The 20477-nt window shown below is 37.5% G+C and overlaps 2 protein-coding genes and 1 long non-coding RNA gene across 4 annotated transcripts in view; 1 reads left to right on the forward strand and 2 right to left on the reverse strand.

Annotated features, from left to right (window-relative positions):
• The window catches only part of LOC129416142 (uncharacterized), a 9617-nt gene extending 4443 nt beyond the window's left edge, over positions 1-5174 (reverse strand). The window contains exons 1-3 of the long non-coding RNA XR_008635181.2: positions 4914-5174; positions 4449-4545; positions 3543-3665 (exon numbers count right to left, since the gene is read on the reverse strand). This is a non-coding gene — a long non-coding RNA (uncharacterized lncRNA). The remainder of the gene's footprint in view (positions 1-3542; positions 3666-4448; positions 4546-4913) is intronic.
• A 469-nt stretch (positions 5175-5643) lies between these two features.
• Positions 5644-10495, forward strand: rdh12 (retinol dehydrogenase 12). Its single transcript, XM_055170397.2, has 7 exons — positions 5644-5802; positions 6417-6535; positions 6851-7006; positions 7172-7276; positions 8244-8453; positions 8536-8725; positions 8847-10495. The coding sequence occupies exons 1-7, from the start codon at positions 5711-5713 to the stop codon at positions 8947-8949; spliced, it is 975 nt and encodes a 324-aa protein (XP_055026372.1). The 5' UTR covers positions 5644-5710; the 3' UTR covers positions 8950-10495.
• An 818-nt stretch (positions 10496-11313) lies between these two features.
• Positions 11314-20477, reverse strand: part of zfyve26 (zinc finger, FYVE domain containing 26) — a 28749-nt gene continuing 19585 nt past the window's right edge. Inside the window, exons 27-41 of one of the 2 annotated variants that reach the window (XM_055170392.2) lie at positions 20284-20453; positions 20024-20157; positions 19914-19942; positions 19540-19673; positions 18298-18518; positions 17999-18146; positions 17705-17914; positions 16063-16278; positions 15754-15951; positions 15481-15677; positions 15225-15387; positions 14402-14461; positions 14137-14319; positions 12300-12350; positions 11314-12222 (exon numbers count right to left, since the gene is read on the reverse strand). In XM_055170392.2, the coding sequence (XP_055026367.2) occupies positions 12022-12222; positions 12300-12350; positions 14137-14319; positions 14402-14461; positions 15225-15387; positions 15481-15677; positions 15754-15951; positions 16063-16278; positions 17705-17914; positions 17999-18146; positions 18298-18518; positions 19540-19673; positions 19914-19942; positions 20024-20157; positions 20284-20453 (2315 nt within the window). In that variant the 3' untranslated portion in view covers positions 11314-12021. Of the gene's footprint in view, positions 12223-12299; positions 12351-14136; positions 14320-14401; positions 14462-15224; positions 15388-15480; positions 15678-15753; positions 15952-16062; positions 16279-17704; positions 17915-17998; positions 18147-18297; positions 18519-19539; positions 19677-19913; positions 19943-20023; positions 20158-20283; positions 20454-20477 lie in introns of both variants that reach the window. The other variant, XM_055170391.2, reaches the window with a different exon arrangement.

The raw sequence follows: 20477 nt of genomic DNA on the forward strand, positions 1-20477 counted from the left end.
CTTTTTGGAGTATGTTGCACAGTATGTTGACAGATACTGGTGAGATATAAATAAACCAATTTGTGGTGTGAAAGTACAGAATATTGTGTGCATTCTCTCCCCGCGTATTAGTGCCATTGTTAATCCTGTATGATGGGGCATACAGGCAGAGGCGAACCAACACTTGAGCCCTGTGCATACAGGTGCAACGCTGTTGCCCAAAAAATTGGTAAAGGGGGCCTTTGAGACATCTGTGCCCAGGGCACATCATCACCATAATCTGTCCCTGATTTTAAGATATGTCAGTGCAAGTTGTTTTCAGTTTGGACAGCCCTTACATTTATTTTAGTCTAGAACTAGGCTAATTCCTGTCCAGGAAACCCCCCTATAAGTGCATGCAAGCTTTTTTGACAAAAACCTGCACTTTTAAAAATCAGGCCCAGGTCACAAGAGACCCAAGTTTGAATGTGATCCACGGCACAGTCACGATCTTTCTCATCATGAGAGCAGTACTTATGCTAGTACAGCTTAAAATAACCTCCCTTACATATATGTGACACTCACAGTCACAAAAGTTTCCTGCACATTGTCATCAGGTCGAACACGAGTGAACATCAAAACAAAAAAACTAAAAGAGGAAGATGTCTGTCTTTCTGTCTTATCAGAAGAACTGTAGACTACCGCTTCTAAGATGGTTAACTTTAATATGATAATGACTAACCATAAGTTTCATTACTATAAAATGGAAAAAAGAAAGAGGAAGCTTTACAAACTGATTCAATATATTCTCAGAAATGTTACAATTACTTTAATGATGCGAAATATGTTGCAAGTGTCACATCTGAGACATCGCTTGCAAGATTTTCCTGCTTCGGCTCAGATTCTCTTTCAAGTGTGAATCAACTGGGTGAAAGGAGAATGAAGTGAGGGGATGTTCAATTCAATTTATTAATTTGCCAATGTTATTAAACTATGCAAATTTTTTTATAAAATGACGTAATAATTTAATGATTTTTTCAAAGAAGATTTTTTTTTCAAAGAAGGTTTCTCACAGGCAGTGACATCACCTCATATTGCCAATCAAAAAGTTGGCAGTAAATCTGTCAAAAGCTATACTGTTGTATCTTTTTTATATCTGTAGAACCTGGAAATGTAACAAGTTTTACATTTCACAGTTTCTCCATCAACTGCATGAGTCAAGAGCAGACTTGTATGCATTAAATTACCCTTACCTACCATTTCACTTTTACATGTGGAGACATGTGCACATTAAAGTGAGAGAAAGCCGGTTAAGGCGTAAACATGTTATGCAAAATCGTGGTAATGGAAAGAAATCTACCTGTATTGGATTTACTTTAGAGATTATGACCTTTTCCCCAATAAAAGAATTAAGAAATCTGTTCCCCTTGATGAGCAAAGCATGCTGGGATTGAAGATAAGTCGGTCAAAACAAACAAATATAATAGTCACAACAGTTAGTAACTGTTTAACAATTCGATGCTGTCTCCATATCTTGTAGCATACTACTCGCTAATAAAAACAGCAACTTTTGGAAATAATGAAAATTTTAATTTCTTTACATTTAAAAAAAGACATTATGGGTGCAAAGTATTTAAGTATTTGAACTTTCAGGAGAGTATTATACTCGCAATCCAAAAGCAAGATGCACTTTTTTAAAGTCGCTGAGTAAAAACATCAACAGTCATACTTTCATAAAGCAGTATGACTTACAGTATGATGGGAAAGACATTTGACAAAACAGTAGGTAGTCACTGTTCCGGCCTATTGCACATAAAGATGTCATAAATCTGAAAAGTCCACTCAACATGAAGCATGTGCTCATTTGTTCTGTTTCTTTTTGAAATAACTTTCAAGCGTTGAGTTTTAAATACAGAAGCATGACTCGTTGGGTCACACTCCATAACCTTGCTCTGATTTCATAAATCATTTCCAGTAAAACAGACGTCTGTATTTGTACAGTAGCAGGGGTTAACGTCATATCGAAAGGTCAAAAAACATTCACAGTGCTTTCTTCTACAGCTATCTAAAATACAACTATTAATCTTAAGTGAGTGTGCACACATGCCTATACGCATTTTGATAATGTGCTAAAACACCTGCCTATATTGTTCTGCCTTTGCTTAGTTAATCCCAGTGAACACATACTGATAAAAGAAATGTCTAGGCTGAGTGTACTGCAAGTCGCTTTGGATAAAAGTGTCTGCCATGTGCATAAATGAAAATCTGAACGATAAATTTTTACAGAGTGTGTACATGTTCCAGTACATGATGTGCTACGAAACATGACCTGACTGTGTTTCTAAATTAAAGCACACAATGAACACAAAAAGTCAAGCTCTGTATGTAGGATTAAACTGAGATTAATTTGGTTAATTATTAATCTGATTAATCTGTTTTTGGGGTAAAAGAAACAGATTCTCTGATCTGATCTGCCAAAGTATGAACTGTACCTTTAGGGTGAACATGTAACACTTATGTAACGCACGGCTGTGGACATTCAAACATAACACACACAGTGACGATAGAGATCTCTTGTGTTGTGTAAAACAACTATTTACCCCTAACGCACTTCCTGTATGATTCACTGTGATTCGCTGTGGCGCAAAGAGGGAGGTACAGCCGGTTCTAGCTTGATCTATCCTGAGCATACTTGATCAGGCCATGAACTCTAGAGATTTTGACATTGGGTAATAATTTAATCTTTTTAAAACATTTAAAGATCTTTTCCAAAAAAATCATAATTTTCTCACCCTCATGCCATCCAATGGTGTATATGACTCTATTATCAAATTTTAAGTATTAAATAATAACAGTTATGTTAAATAATTGATGGTTTGTCACGCCATTGAACTGTGCATGTTATTGAAGCTCAAAAAGCATTGTGGGGATCTTCCCAAAAAACATCATATTATGATTTTCATAACAAACAAAGACAATCCACAATGTGAACTGCAGTCTTCCCAATTTCGAGATGTACAACTGAGAATATCCAGACTGTAACAGGTCAGTTTAAAGCAATATATACTGCGTTCCTCTGTACTCTTTATTTTAAATATTAAAGTTGAATCAGCAGTCAATAGATAATACACCAAAGTAACTTTCAAGTACTCAAAACTCAAACACAAAACGGATGCAAATATAAGTAAAAATATACAAACTGTTTCACAACATCACTAGTAATAATATAAAATTCAAATCAAATTCAAATATTTAACAGTGAAATTCTAGTAGGACAGAAGATTTTTATAACGATCATACGGACAATAATGAGTGAAGTACATTTAAATGCATGTAGGCGCCACATAGGTAAAAGACCAATGAGCCAATCAAATTCCAAGTTTATCTATGTGGTGCCAAAGTCTGGGCACTTTAAATGTACTTCACACATGTTGACCATTTCATTAACACACATCACATGGATCGCTAAATAAGCTCAAAATATGAAATGCTTTCTTTCCGTGCATCATGCATTTATTAACCTACTGGAGTCACACAAATTTCATTTATAATGGATGGATGCGCTTTCTGTAGCTTGCACTTACTGTCCGCTCTTGTTCATTCTGTACAGCATAAATCCCTTGACTCCAATCTCAAAAGTGACCAGAGAATCCTGATGATCCAGCTGAGGAAGGTTGCTGCAGAATAAGACAGCTCCTGTTCCATGCCTTAAAGATGGAAGACATAACATACTTAGACTTATGGACTTAGAAGTAGCAAAACAAATTGCATTTATTTATTTTTTTATTAGTGCTGAGGCAACTAGGCCTAGTCAAAATAATAGGTTAAAATTAAAGCTTGTCTAAGGAAAGTTTTTTTAAGGTTTATTAAGGTTTGGAGAAACATTGTGTCATCATAAGTATCCATTTGGATAATTTTTATTTATTATTTATGAATTTTAAATATCATTGAACTAAATAATAAAACAAAATTGCCAATATGTAATTACTTTGTCACCCTGCTCTACTCTTTAGAGGAACCTATAAACAGAATAACCTCTAGGTAGATTTGAATAATATTTAGTGATCAGAATAAGTATTGTGGAAATTATGTTTTAAGACACTAACTGCCGAAGCCATACAATACACTCGAAATTAGTTGTTGGCTTGGTTACTCAGAGTGTTATTGGTGTTCTACTGCCACCTGGTGTCTCAAACAAACAAATACTTTAACACTTTCACAAGATTTCCACTTTTGCCAAGAAATGATCTTCCACAATGTTTTGTCACTATTATTTATAATATGGGCAACCACAGCCATGTCAATAACCACAAAATAGTAGGAGCTCATAGTATAACAAAAGCGTGATTTCTTTAATAAAACATAAGTACTACTATAGGTGTATCAGCTCCAATAAATGCTGTAGTGTCATTATTAACATTGTTTTCGACTCTCCATGATCCAAAAAAAGGTGTCCCGTAGTTATACTGTTGCAGAAATCAAATCATTACCATTTACGGTTTCATCCATTTATGTGACTTTCCCATTCAACTTCTTCAGCAGCCTCTCCACACGCTCATCAAAGACCCTGAACATCCTCTTCCTTTCCTTTAAAAAAAACAATAACAGTATTCATGGTACAGGGACCTTTCACTTTTATATTAATTTGCTAATGCTAATACTTACAGGACAAAATATCACACCTTTTCATAGAACTAATAATGGCAACAATAACATATTTTAATGATATTAAGTTTTATTAAAGAATATAAACTTTTTAAACATTTTTCTAAAGTTGTTTTAATTAAAGTCCAATAGCTTTGGTTTGGATATGAACCCCAATCATGACCATAAAATGCATCCCATTCATTACTGATAAAAGAGATTAATATTTCACTCTTGCTCTGTTCGTGATAATGTAACGGTGAACAATACAGATAAATAAATCATCAGATAAGTTACTGTTGTTTATTCACCTCAAACACCTCTGCATCCGTTAAAAAATAAACGTCACTTCATTAAAGAAACCAATAACTCATGCAGATTTTCAGACTCCTTTTTGAATAGCCTTCAAAAGTTAAAAACAAAAATGTATTGCTTTGACATTTGTTTTGAAAATAATTTAATGTTAACAAAAGAAAAAACGCACAAATACAGCATATGCTTTCAGGCTGAGGCTTCGTGATATTGGGTGCTTTAGGTTTTGCCTGACCAAAAAGAGTAAGTACGATGTAAAGCAGCATTTCAGGAAAAAAGGCCTCTAAAAATCACTCATGTGAAATTGTATTTATATTAATTAATTTTATGTAAGCCGTGTTTCAAAATATACTGAAACTGTGTGCACATTTTGCAAGCAAACAAACACCTTGCGTGAATAGTGCATTGTGGGATTTGTAGTTCACATTTTCTTAAAATTACCTGACGTTGCTTTTCAAATATAATCAGCCAGTCAATTTTTTTAGACTGGCAGGAAAAAGCGCACACACATCCATAATTATTTTTCATAAAGGATATCTACATATAGGCTATAATGAAATACTATAATAAATATTTTGTGCGTAAGACTTTGCCATGAAATTGAGAATGTTATAAATGTTTTAAACATAATGCAACATCATTGCATTTGTAACATTTCGACATGTAAATATTCATATGGGTTCAGATTTTTCTGGAAAAACTACAATCCCGTCATTCCTTTGGAGCACAGCTGTGAGTGGGAGGCTGAACACATTTCGCACCGACAGAGACGCACAGGTTTATAACAGGCAGGTCAATGATGATGCTGATAATGATGATAATCGTTTATATTTCCGCTGGTTTAGGAGTATTTGCGCTGATATTGCGGTTGCTGTCTTCACGAATCCGGTAAGCAACGCTTTAAAGGGGAATTGTTTAAGGGGAATTGTAAGACTGTCTTTTATTATGCTAGTTTTAAAGGGCGATTCATATATGCATGCATATACGTTGGGTACAGAACCACGGTGTGGAGAAGGGGTCGAAACATTATGTGAAATACTAAGACGGAAATTTTAATCTATAGCGTTGCAGCCACTGAAGCGTAGCCCAATAAGATCTCTTTTGAAATCATGCTCATTTGAACATAGGCTTTAAATAATAGATATATAACGCTAAGCATCCAGTCCAAATTTATTTATCGAGAATGCAAGTGGACCCGCCTCCACTTGACATGATCTGCTGCTTTGAACACTGACCAATGAAATGTCTTTATGGGCGGAGTCGCCCCGCCTCATCGCGCGTGGGTCGTATCACTTTATAGTTTTAACTGTTAGATGAAGGCAAAACAATTTTGTGTGTCATGATTAAAAGCTACAATTTAAATTAATTCTAAATGTCAACTTCTAAATGTTTCACTTAGCACAGAACCCCTGCCAGGTTTTATCCACATCTATGTACTTTATACATTTACTTGTCCTTCTTTTAAACTCTTCTGATGACTTTTGTGTTTATTGATTGTGCAGGAAATATGCAGTAGGAGGAACATGTCGATCCACAGTACGGTTAGATGGAAAGGTTGCCCTGATCACAGGTGCAAACACAGGAATCGGGAAGGAAACTGCTGTTGACTTGGCTTCTCGTGGTATGTCCAGCTCTAAAACATCTTAAATTTATATTTAGGCATTTAGCAGAGGCTTTCATCCAAAGTGACTTTCAAAGATTAGGAAACAACAAAGCGATTTGAAGAAATATTTTTTATACAGGATAGAAGAGAGCATTCAGCATCTACTTTAAAAAAAAAATGAAATTCTAACTGTACTAATAAACATTTCATTATTTGCACAGTTAAAGTTATTGCTGCTCATAAAACTTTTGAACTTTTTCATTGTAAATCTTTGTAAGTCATTAAGTTTGGATATACTGGCAGCTGATCTTAAACTTAACATGTGTTCAACAGGTGCACGTGTGATCTTGGCGTGCCGTGATGTGCAGAAAGGAGAAGAGGCGGCGATAGAGATCCGTACACGAGTGGGTGGGGCTCAGGTGGAGGTGAGAGAGCTGGACTTGGCTGACACCTGCTCCATCCGAGCTTTCGCTCAGAGATTTCTACGAGGTACTGCCTTCATGATATGTCATCTCATTCATCATTACTTTGTAGTGCCACCAAAACATAATACAAAAACAAATTAATTACTATGGCCTTAAAGAAGTACCCTTAATTTTAACCAACTCTTTCACTATGAGATATTTAGGTAAAAATATTTCTTTCTCTATTCAGAGGTTGATCACCTGCATATTCTCATCAATAATGCCGGTGTCATGATGTGTCCTTATATGAAAACTGCTGATGGCTTTGAGATGCACATTGGGGTCAATCATCTGGGTAAGTCAGAGTAACAATTCTATTCTGTTCTTCAGTATTAAAGGTGCCGTAAGTGATTTAAACCATATTGCTAACTTCAATTAAGCTAAATCCCACCCTAGTGCTGGGCGATAATTCGATAACGATAATTTTACCGATGTAAATTTCCTGATAAAACGATAACGAAAGTTCGATAAGTGACCGATAATGTCTGTGCGTAATGTTGGGCAAGCACTTCCGGATGCGGCACACGGCACACATCGGCACAGCTTTAAAAGTATATTTACAGGACATTCACAAATTCAGGAAACTAAGTAAAACAGCAGTAAATATACTGTATGCGTGTGCTCTCCCACAGAAACGTGACACTCTTGACATCCATTTATCAGCGTTTATAGCTCGTATATGTATAACACACGCGTAATCACTGAACTAAGTTTTATTTCTTGTTTAAGTGAACATAAACAGCTGGATGTTACTCAGTATATTGAAACTTAAAGCAGTCTGTCTGGGGTCTTAAAGTGACAGTAGCCTGCTGCTTTCTGTGTCAGAAATGTGTTGATTTCATAACAAATACATTTACATTTAATACAGATGCCTGAACATTAAAACAAGATTTTAGTATTTGTCATGTTCTGAATAAAAAGTAGTCTAAAACCAGTATTAACTGTCTGGTTTTTATAATTTTCATTCAGGAGCAAAAATCTGCCTTTAAATTTGAGAGAAATAAAGATTTGTTATTTATCATGATAATTATCGATATCGACTCATATGGAAAACATTTTCTTGATTTTTTTTTGTCCATATCGCCCAGCCCCACCCTATGATGTCAACAAACTTCAACAAAGATTGGCAGGCAGAGAGCACTTTATGTTTTTGAATAACCAATGGACCAGCCTGCTAACTTTTATTGCCTGTGCATCACTGTCTTTCTCTTGTCTTACCTACAATAATAAAAAAACTCCCTTTACCTCTTCTTTTTATTTAGGTCACTTCTTGTTGACATATCTTCTCATCGGTCTATTAAAGCGCAGCGCGCCATCACGAATTGTGGTCGTTTCCTCATTCGGTCATAATTTTGGCTGGATTCGATTTCATGACCTGCACAGTCAGGGCAGCTACAACAGCGGCCTTGCCTACTGCCAGAGCAAGTTGGCTAATGTGCTTTTCGTACGTGAACTTGCACGCAGGCTCCATGGTAAGGAACATTGCAAAACTAAAGTAATAATTCCCTTTTAATCCTGTTGCAGAAATTTTCCTTTAAAATGGTATTTTTTTAGGATCAAATGTGACGGTGAATTCTGTGCATCCGGGCACAGTGAGGTCAGAACTGGTGCGACATTCTACCATGATGTCGCTGCTGTTTGCTCTCTTCTCCATGTTTTTGAAGACACCAAAGGAAGGAGCTCAGACATCCATCTATTGCTCTGTCGCAGAGGAGCTTCAGTCCATCTCAGGCAAACATTTCAGGTACAACATACATCAGAACGGTGCACATGCATGATCCTGTAGGGTACTTATGTTACATTCAAATTTAGATTTTAGCAGTATATACTGTAACTAAAAGCCCCTTTCTCTTTCTCTCATACAGTGACTGTGCTCCTGCTTTTGTGGCTCCTCAGGGAAGGAGCGAAGAGACGGCACGGAAACTATGGGATGCAAGCTGTGAATTATTAGGTATTGAGTGGGACTGAGTCTTTCTTTTGACTTGTTGTTCAAGTCAATCCACCCCTTTTCATTGATATTTTTAGTGATCAGATTGTAATTTTTTGGTTTTGTTTGAAACACTTGTCTAACATTTTCAGTTTCTGTTAAAGAGACACTCCACTTTTTTTGAAAGTGTGCTCGTTTTCCAGCTCCCCTAGAGTTGAAATTTTGATTCTTGCTGTTTTGGAGTCCATTCGGCTGATCTCCGGGTCTGGCGCTAGCACAATTAGCATAGCTTAGCACAAAAATAGTCCCCTGCTATTGAAAGTAACCAAGGGGACTATTTTCGGGCAGTGCGTAATATCACTTTTGATGTTACATCAGCAAAGTCCTTGATTATTACGCCAGAATGAGAGTATAGTTCCTAGCCATATCTGCCTAGAAAATCTCAACTTTTAATTTTCTGTCGGTCTTAGTACACAATGTAACTACAGAAGTGTCAAATTTTAAATAGGAAAAATATCCAAACTCTTTGGTTCATTTTTGGCGCAATGCTAATGGTCTAATCAGATTCAATGGATTATGCTAAGCTATGCTGGGAGTGCTGGCGCCGGACCTGGAGATCGGCTGGATGGATTCCAAAACGGTGGGAATCGGACAATTGGCTCTGGGGGAGCTGGAAAATTGGCATATTTTCAAAAGAAATGTGGAATGTCCCTTTAAGTTTTAGTTTTACAGTACAACTATCTTTTTATGCCTTTAAATATTTTTCTCCCATTATGCCATTGTGACAAGTATTCATTGTTTTTATTATACCACAGGGCTGTTGAATGCTTTATTCTGATAGGTTTAGAAATGTTCCACGGGTATGCATTATTTTTTGATAAACGCACACCTGGCCTGTCATATGTCTTAAAGGTGCAGTGTGTACATTTTAGCGGCATCTAGTGGTGAGGTTGCGAATTGCAACCAACGGCATAGTCCACTGCTCACCCCTTGCTTTTGAAACACATAGAGAAGCTACGGTAGCTGCCACCAGACAAACATGTCATCGCCGGATACAACTTAGTAAAAATTGTCCGTTAAGGGCTTCTGTAGAAAAATGGTGGCACAAAATGGCGACTTCCATGTAAGGGGACCCTCTTTGTGTGTAGATAAAAGGTCTCGTTCTAAGGTAATAAACACATAATGGTTCATTATGAAAGGTCTTTGTACACCCCTGATAATATAGTTTTGTATATTATTTTGCATTTCTGTCAAGAGATCCTTCTAAAAATTACACACTGCACCTTTAAAATAACCACAAGAACAATGTGTTAGCAATGTCTGTGGTAATCGTGGTATAAGCAGAATAATTGACTCCTGTCCTTTGAATTATTCGAAAATAATTACCATTACCACCTTGGGTGTGCATTATTTTTTAATAATTCAAATGCCCGTCATCAATTATTCCTTTTGTATTTGATTCTAGTATTCTGACTGTTTTTAGTATTTGATTCTGAACTCCATTCTAGTATTTTTGCTTGTATTTTAAACACCGCTTTAATTCTGCATTCTTACACAAAACTGCACAGAAATATTTTATACGGAGAACATTTTAAATACTGTGATACATTAATGTCCAAAAAAATGTTTAAATATATACACTAGAAAAAAATCTATGATTTCAGTTTTCTTCTTTATTTGTGTAAACATACAAATATAAATCTAAGAATTTGTTTGTGCATAATAACAGTTTATTGGTAGTCGAATTACGAGATTCATTTTCAACAGTTATTTAAAAACAGCTTTATTAAATTATAGTAACAGACAATGGTGCTTTTAGTAAGACTCAGTATTTTTGAAAATAGCCTTTTTTTATATATAAATATATTATTTAAACTGATTTAAGAAATATCTCTAATGGGTTTGAGATTATATGTACATCTCTTTATAGGCTGTTTGGCAACAGTCTGAAAGACACAGAGTCTTGTTCCTTTATTTCAGGGAGACCTGCAAAGCTGTAACAGTTTCATCATTTTACATGTGCATAGGCTTAGAAAACAAAAACTAAAAAGATTTGAGTTTTTTTTAACTGGGGTCTTGGGTCCCCCAGAAGGTTCTCCTGAAAATTTTAGAGAAAAAAGACAAACCAAAAATTCTAAAAAATCTACTATAAAAACCAAATTATTTGGAAACAATAAGTTGTCTTCATTATATCAAAATTACCATTTATCTAACAGAGTTTAAATCTATTTATACTAAAAATATATAAATGGATATGTTTTAGGACGTGGTCCCTCACATAAGGACGGTTCATCATATTTGGGGGTCCTTGCCCTCATAAAGTTTGAAAACCTCTGGTTTAGATCATATGTAATACAGAGGAAACCCCTTCCTAACTTTTGTTTTAGTGAACACAAGACCATATGCACATTTACACACATTTATAAAGAAATTGCACATTATTATAAAATGAATTACAGGACGATCACAGACATATAACCTCACATACAAACACACACACTTTGTGTATTTTTAAACAGTGCATAAATATTAGGATGTGAATCACTAGAGTAATGAATGGATAATTACTGTATAGGCTTACATGTAAGCAATGTTGCATTGATACAGTATATTCAAAAATGCCATGTTATACCCCAAATCCCTTACAAGATAATATCTTTTGTTCATGAGAGTGTTCATGTTTGTTCAAAGTTTTGAAATGTAAGACCTCGCTCATAATAATGCCTATAAATCACATTTCCATTTTAAAAGCATGATTTTCATATCTCGGCCACAATCCCTCACTGTTGACCTAACAGAAACAGCCCTGTTTCATTTTAGGGTCACAGGGAAAAGAGGAAAATCCCTTTCCTGAGAACAATCCCATTCTAATACTCAAGTACAGACATATGAACTCTGTGACTATCAGAGAATCACTTCAACAAGTTTCAAGAGGAAACTGTAGTTTTTTGAGAGTTGGGGGGGTTGAATTAGTCCCAAACTGACATCTCACAATAGTGGCACATTGGTGAATTTAGAGTACAGTATAACAAACCTACTCCTACAAGAGCACAGCTGAACACTTTGGTGACCAATAGGAGTTAGAGTGCATGATGTGATGTTGGTAGTGGTTATCAGTTGTTGCCTCGTCGTTGTCGCGATCGTTCTTGATGCTCTGAGAGCCACTGTCGACAGATGTCTTGCATGACAGAGTCACCCGAGCTCTCAGCCGCTCGCATCACGTCTTGTACGAATGGAGCCGCCTTTGCCAGCTCAAGCTTCACAGAAAGAAGATATGCAGCTCGCAGCTTGTTACACTGCAGATATGCCTTTATCTGAAAAAAAACAAGAAAAGGGAGTGTGAGAAACAGACTGAAGGAAAATTTCCAATAGAAACCGATAGAAACTTCACCTTGTTTTCTGCACTTTTAGACTCCAGAATCAGGATCTCTAGATCTTTAGCCTGAGCAAAAAGAGGAAAATTTCATCAGGTAAAAAGCAACCAACCAACATTAAAGGATTAGTCAATTTTCTGGAAATAAAATCCAGATAATTTACTCACCACCATTTCATCCAAAATGTTGATGTCTGTCTTTGTTGAGTCGATAAGAAATTGATTTTTGAGGAAAACATTCCAGAATTTTTCTCATTTTGGTGGACTTTGGTGGACTCCAACGCTTGGCAGTTTTAGTGCAGTTTAAAATTGCAGTTTCAAAGGACTCTAAACGATCCCAAACGAGGCATAAGGGTCTTGTCTAGCGGGGCGATTGTCATTTTTGGCAAGAAAAATAAAAAATATGCACTTTTAAATCACAACTTCTCTTCTTCCTCCGGCTGTGTGACGAGCCAGCACGACCTCACACAATTGCGTAATGCTGTGGAAAGGTCACGTGTTACATATATGAAACCCACATTTGCGGACCATTTTAAACAATAAACTGACACAAAGACATTAATTAGTATCATTCGACATACAACAACGTCGGAACGGTCCTCTTTCTCCACACTTGTAAACACTAGGGCGGAGTTTCGATACGTCATCCGTGATCTGTTGACGTGATGACATATTACGTGAGGTCGCGCTGGTGCGTCACAGGACTGGAGGAAGATGAGAAGTTGTGGTTTAAAAGTGCATATTTTTTATTTTTCTTGCCAAAAATGACAATCGTTTCGCTAGATAAGACCCTTATGCCTCATTTGCGATCGTTTACAGTCCTTTGAAAATTTTCCTTTGAAAATGCAATTTTAAACTGCATTAAAACTGTTAAGTGTTGGGGTCCATTAAAGTCCATTAAAATGAGAAAAATCCTGGAATGTTTTCCTCAAAAAACATAAATTCTTCTCGACTGAACAAAGAAAGACATCAATATTTTGGATTAATTGGTGGTGAGTAAATTATTTGGATTTTTTTTTTTTTAAGAAAATTGACTAATCCTTTAAAAATGATTACAAGCACATCTTTCAGTTTCACAGCAGTTATCTCAAATTGCTCATATTTAGAGATCAGGAAAACAATGGATGGATTAGCCGGCTGTAGTTTTGATATTGTGACAAATAACAGCAGCTGTGTTGTCTATAATTTATCATCATGCTAATGCCTACACAAGAAAGATTAGCATATTTACCTACCAAGTATTTGGTTAATTTAAATATGCATTAAAGGGATGTGTCCTTGCACAACACAAAACAAGATATTTTGATAAATTATGATAAGCACCCAGTTGGCAGTACCCATTGACTTCCATAGTATATTTGTTTTTCCTACTGTACTATGCAAATCAATGGGTACTGTCAACTTTGCACCGACCTTCCTCTTTAAAATATATTTTTTGTGTCACCAGAATAAAAAGAATAACATGAGCGTACGTATATGATTGAATTGAATTTTCATATGCATGATTTTTGAAAAACACTGGAAAAGGGAGTCAGGCTGACTACCAAAACTTGTAGCCAATCAGCAATAAGGGGCATGTCTACTAACCGACATCGTTGCATGGGTTGCGTATGTGTGGGGTGGGTCTATCAAAAGAAGGTCCAGATTCTATTGGGCAGGAGCGTGTTTGTTTAAGTTTTGGCTTTCAGAGATCATGCACCCCGCCTTTAAGAGGTGTTCTGTGCATTATTTAACACATTATAACATGTTTAGATCCACTCCTCTGAAATCTACATTTGCTACATTGCATTCAATGCAAAATATTTTGAGAATTCATAAAGCCTGACTAGAAAGAGATTAGTAGGTGGGGACTCACATCAGCAGGATTCTTGTCAGCTACAGACACACAACTGAGCACAATGGCATCACAGTCATGTTTAGAAGCTGTGCCGGACTCCCCAACACACTTCAGCAACTGCCGCACAGACGAGTACTGACGCTGACGGATCAGGCGTTGTCCTGCGCGTATGTACACCGCCAATGCCTCCAGCTGGAAGTCCTGTTTGACATGAGCAAAAAAATTTGAGTCATGTAAATGAGAGAAAGGACTCTGCCAAAACAGACAGAGTCTAACAGCTTACCTGTATTACACGGTAGGCAATTCCAAAACCTTCCTCGATGTTCTTCCCTCCCAGCATCACCTGGCCAAAGTGCAAAGTTGTTATTGTGACATCAGATTTATTTATTAATTTTTTTTCGTTTTAATAATACATACTTTAGTTTTAGTCTTTGGTTAGATGTACATACATACAGGGGTGGTTTCCCGGACAGGGCTTATCCTAGTCCCAGACTAAAATGACTTAAAAACACATTGCACTGACATATCTTAAAATTATATCAGTGCCATTGTTTTGTCTCAAGATGCAAACCAGTATTGTATTTTTTTGTAAAAACTACTTAAATGTCCTAATATAACTAAGGCCTAGTCCTGGATTAATCTAAACCCTGTCCGGGAAACTGCCTCACAGTGTCAACCGGTTATAAATTCTGGCACTGTTAGCATGGTGCATCAACATGATATTGAAATACAGTGTGAGTGTTAAATGCAGCATCAATATAATCATTTCTGGTTAATGGATTAACATTGGGTTTCATTTTGGGTAAATGTTAATGCTGTCAACAGCATGCATGCCTTTATCCCTACGTAATATGCATAACAAACACGTTTCTCATTGTGGCATGATTCAATACAAACAATGACAAGCAAATGAGTGTACTTACAGTTAAACACTTATAAAACAACATGAAATGAGACAAAAGAATATGAAATGGAAATGTATTAACATATGAAACTCAAATTAATTTTACATTAAATAAAAATTATTTATTTTATGAACAACCAATACAATGTAAATAGCAAATGGTTAAAAAAAGACAAAAGACAAGCATATTTTCCTAGTTTACCTTGCAGGCCACGTCCACCTTCATGGGGCTGTTACCAAACAGAGTGGGCGGAGCACTGTTCACTGTAGGGGTGGGGCCTATGGCTGTCTTTGAAGGAGAGGAGCTTTCACAGCGATGCAGGAAGCGCGTCACCTCTAACTGCAGCTCGACTGTGTGTATATGTCTGCAACGTACCACGGTAAAAGCTTAAAACCAAAAATACTAAACACATTTTTATTAAAACAAATTCGACTGAAACCATTTCAGTTTTCAGTACCTGGAGACATCAGTAGAGCTCATTTTCTTCCTGAACGAGGAGCTGTGCGATTTTCTTCGGCTTTGTTGTTCTTGCAGGTAAGTTCTCATGTGTTCCTTTGCTCGGATCAGCCAGCGCTGCTGTTCCCCTAGCTGCAGGTACGACTGAGCACCGTGAGAAAAGAATCGTATGCACGTCATAGCGGCACGAACGTGATCCTACAGAGAGAGAAAGTGCATTGGTTACTACAAAATATACAGAGTGTCTATACCTTTAAAATTCGCTGTTCAGTACCATCATGAACTGCTGGAGTTGGTACAAAGAGTGGTAGTGTCCCCGGCGCTGGAGTAACTGACACGCCGAGAGAAGGTAACGACCCCAGGTCTCCAGTGTTGGGTCTAAAGTCTCCAACAAGCTCTGCAAAGCCCCTAAACGCCCACGTTCAAGACAGGGCTGAAACACGCCCTCAAGAAACACCTCCTCTGAACACTCCTACAAACAGAGAAAGCTTAATTAATCAATACATACATGTTCATTATTTAATACTGTACAGAGTAAATAAAATCTGTGAGAGGTGTATTAGCCCTAGAGAGTGGGTGGCACCTTGTTTTGTATGTGGGTGAGTGCATCCTTTAGGCAGTCGTGGCGCAGGTAAAAGCTAATGAGGCTTAGATGTGTCCCGTAGTTGAGCAGATAAGACAGACACTCCTGATAGTAGCCGGAGCGTTGAACTTTGCTTTCTGCACCATCCAGAGGAGCAGAATCAGAGAGAGCGTCTTCCAGCTCACGTAAAGAGGCCAGAATGTCCTCTTCCACCGTCTTTAATAAACAAAATCACACACACAATGACTTAACAAAACATTATGTACGGAGGAGTTCAAGTCTCCATCTTGGCCAAAATCCTTTATGTGCTCTTCTGTCAAAGCTTGTTGTTTTTGCCATATGTGGAAATTACAGAAATAAACAGCTTTAACTGTGAGAAAGCACAGCATAAAGAATTCTTTATTACGGTTTTCAAATAGCTTTCGGTTTCTGTGAAAAGTGTTGTTGTTGTGGTTTTCAGTAAAACACAGGGCTATCCTCCAAGTGAAGATATAACTTTTGTAACACAAACCCAGCTTCTTGCGTCAGTATGCTATAAAACCAGAGTTGGTGAATAAATCTTTACCACACAGCTTAAAACGCCCAACTCACTGAAAATCACAAATGGAGAAAAGCATCTAAATAGGCAATCAAATCAATCCACACTTGTGCCAGACTCTCACGAACGCCAAGAACTGAAGATCACAGAACAGTGACTTTGTGTCACAGCTCTAACAGTAGCAGAGGTTTTAATCTTCCTCAAAGAAACACGCCGACTTTTTGGGAATTTAGCGTATTTACCGTATCCCCAAGAGTTAGATAAGTGCATACATTCCTTTTTCATCTACCTGCATGCCGTAACTCTGGCTGACGCACCCACCGCTAACCTAGCTTAGCACAAAGACTGGAAGTCAATGGCTCCAGCTAGCATACTGCTCCCAATAAGTGACTAAATAACGCCAACATTTTTCTATTTATATGTTGAGATTTGTATAGTCACAGCGTGCACAAATAACAAGGTCATATGAGAGACAGCCATCTTTTAACTGTATGCATACTGGGAACTATATTCTCAGAAAGCGAAGCACTGCTACTTAGTTTGCGCAAGTGTTGCGCTAATCACTCCACCCAAGTAGCAGTGCTTCGCCTTCTGAGAATACAGTTCCCAGTAGGTATACAGTAAAAGATGGCTGTATCTCATATGACCTTGTTATTTGTGCACGCTGTATGCTAGCTGTAACTATTTACTTCCAGCCTTTGTGCTATGCTTGGCTAGCGGTGAGTGCGTCAGAGAGAATTACGAGATGTATGGAGATGAAAAGGGTATGTGGACTTATCTAACTCTGGGGGATATGGTGAATAAGCTTAAGTCCCAAAAAGTCAGACCCAGAGATCAGCTGAATGGATTCCAAAATGGTAAAAATCAAATGTTTAACTCTAGGGGAGCTGGAAAATTAGCATATTTTCAAAAAAAGTGGAGTGTCCCTTTAACACTGGACAAGTATTACACCATCAGAAGAAAGGAAACCCCAAAATGATTTTAAAACTAGCACACCACCACTTGAAGTCAAAACACTGATATCTGTGTCATCATCTACACTAATTTATTTATGCAAATGTCTCACTACCTGAGTAAATGTGTGTTGTTTATTGTGTAGATTACCGTGTTTAGAGTGGGTTTGACTGAGGACTCCAGGTGCTGAACAATCTCCTGCAGAAGTCTCGCTCCATGGTTTAGCTGGTTCCGATCTACTGGTGCCTTGAGACACCGAGCAAACTTCTCCCTGGCCCCTTTGAGATTTCCAGCCTTGAGAGTTGCCATACCCCACGCTTGCCAGACCCCACTCGGGTCCAATCCACTCTTAGTCGACACCTGATGTGGAGACACCAAACAAATCAAATCAAAATCCCAATGTATCCTCCCAATATAAAATCTACAAAAAGAGTCTATTCTCACCTCCACAGCCAGCTGATAGTATTCAGATTCTAGCAACTGGTTGCGCAGACGCGTTACTGCAGTCGTTTCTTGAATATCATCCAAAGATGGAACGTACTTGTAGTTTGCACTGACTAAGATCTTCAACACATCCACCTTACTGATGTAGCTATGGATAGAAACAAGCACAAAGTGAAAATTTGACTCATCACTGTTTCCCATCATTCTTGCAGTTTGCATAAACATTTTTTTTTAATAACATCTTAAAATATCCCAGTTTTAAAATAAAAACATATATTGTATACTTGACTTTATCTTACTTGTCACAAAGCGCCGGCTCTTGTGTACATCCTGCGTTAACAAACATGAGTTTGGCACTAAACAGTAGCTGGCGCATCACATCTGTCAGTAAACGTGCATCCACCTCGGGATTGGTCAGTTTGCGGGAGAGTGAGCGGCAGTGGCCAATCAGCTGCTGCCCACAGGCTGCGTGATCACTGTGCAGTGTCAGTATAGCGACACATAGGGACGCACTGGGTGCCTGTAACAGAGAGAATGCAATGTGGAAAATTTTTTAAAGGATTTGTCCATTTTCTTAAAAAAAATCCAGATAATTTACTCACCACCATGTCATCCAAAATGTTGATGTCTTTCTTTGTTCAGTCTAGAAGAAATTATGTTTTTTAAGGAAAACATTCCAGGATTTTTCTCATTTTAATGGACTTTAATGGACCCCAACACTAAACCGTTTTAATGCAGTTTAAAATTGCAGTTTAAAAAAAATATAAATGATCTCAAACGAGGCTTAAGGGTCTTATCTGGCAAAACGATTGTCATTTTTGGCAAGAAAAATAAAAAATATGCACTTTTAAACCACAACTTCTCGTCGACTTCTCCCTCCAGTCGTCTGATGCGCCAGCGCCACCTCATGTAATATGTCATCACATCAAGAGGTCACGGATGACGTATCGAAACTACGCCCCAGTGTTTACAAGTGTGGAGAAAGAGGACCGTTCTGACGTTGTTGTATGTCGATTGATACTAATTAATGTTTTTGTGTCAGTTTATTGGTTTAAATTGGTCCGCAAATGTGCGTTTCATATATGTAACACGTGACCTCATTACGCAATTACGCGAGGTCACGCTGGTTCGTCACACAGCCGGTGAAAGAAGACAAGTTGCGTTTTAAAAGTGCATATTTTTTATTTTTCTTTCCAAAAATGACAATTGTTTCACTAGATAAGATCCTTATGCCTCGTTTGGGATCGTTTAGAGTCCTTTAAAACTGCAATTTTAAACTGCATTAAAACTGTTAAGTGTTGGGGTCCATTTAAGTCCATAAAATGAGAAAAATCCTGAAATGTTTTCCTCAAAAAACATAATTTCTTCTCAACTGAACAAAGAAAGACATCAACATTTTGGATGACATGGTGGTGAGTAAATTATCTGAATTTTTTTAAAGAAAATTGACTAATCCTTTAAAGATTTTTTTTTTAGGTTAAAAAAACATTTTTGCCCTTATTGTGAAAAAATTAAGAAGAATTGACAGATAAGTGCCAAACCTGTTCGTAATAAAACTCGCTCTTTAGCTGCTGGTTTTCTGCTGGGTTTGGACTCAGACGGTACTGCTTTCGTTGAACCTCGGGTAGACTTAAAACTCCATTCAGGACTCCATCAATGGATGTCGGGCTGCCAGCTACTGAAAAAAGATTTTGTTTAAAACCATGTATTCATCAACCAGTACAAACAGAAGAAATGTATTTATAAATCTTATAACACACGTAGCGAGACATTAAAATGTATAGCTACGTATAAGACTACACAGCCAAAAAATAAACCACACGCACAACCAATTTGAAAGGAAGAGAATGTCCACATACTTTGGGACAAGCAGTATATATAGGACAACCCAAAAAATAAAAGAGTATAATTTTACCTTCCCTCTCCTCAAGCTCCTCATCTGAGCTGCAACGAAAACCAACAGTATATTTAAGACTACATAAGCAAAGTACATTAGAGCTAATAAGTGAGATGAAGTAAGCTTACTCCGAGTGGAAGAAGTTATAGCATTGGTCACAAACTCTGACAGGCTCTTCAGAACCGTCCAATGTCATTTTCTTGCTTGAGCAGGAATTACACACCAGCCTGCCACACCGCCTGCAGTGGTGCCGTCTGTTAAACTAACATGGGAGAATATTTCTGTTAGGAATCTTAAAAAGGGCAGGAAATCAAGCAAGAGCCTTTTGATGAAATCAGCTTATTCATAATACTTTTCATGCATTCTCTCTATACATTGTCTCTCTTACCATGGTAAATCGCTCTCTCTGGCACACCATACAGATGTGCCGTTTGTGATCTGGGATCCAGTCCTTGCGGTCAGGAGTTTTCTCCGGAGGGGTGAAAGGGGTCGCCATGTGCCGGATCTTCTTTGCACTGGGGCGTCTCTCACTGGAGGGGGTGTGCATGGGAGTGCTGCCTGAAAAACCACTTCAAACATGAT

The sequence above is a fragment of the Misgurnus anguillicaudatus genome, chromosome 11 (genome assembly GCF_027580225.2).
Source record: "Misgurnus anguillicaudatus chromosome 11, ASM2758022v2, whole genome shotgun sequence".
Classification (NCBI taxonomy): domain Eukaryota; kingdom Metazoa; phylum Chordata; class Actinopteri; order Cypriniformes; family Cobitidae; genus Misgurnus; species Misgurnus anguillicaudatus.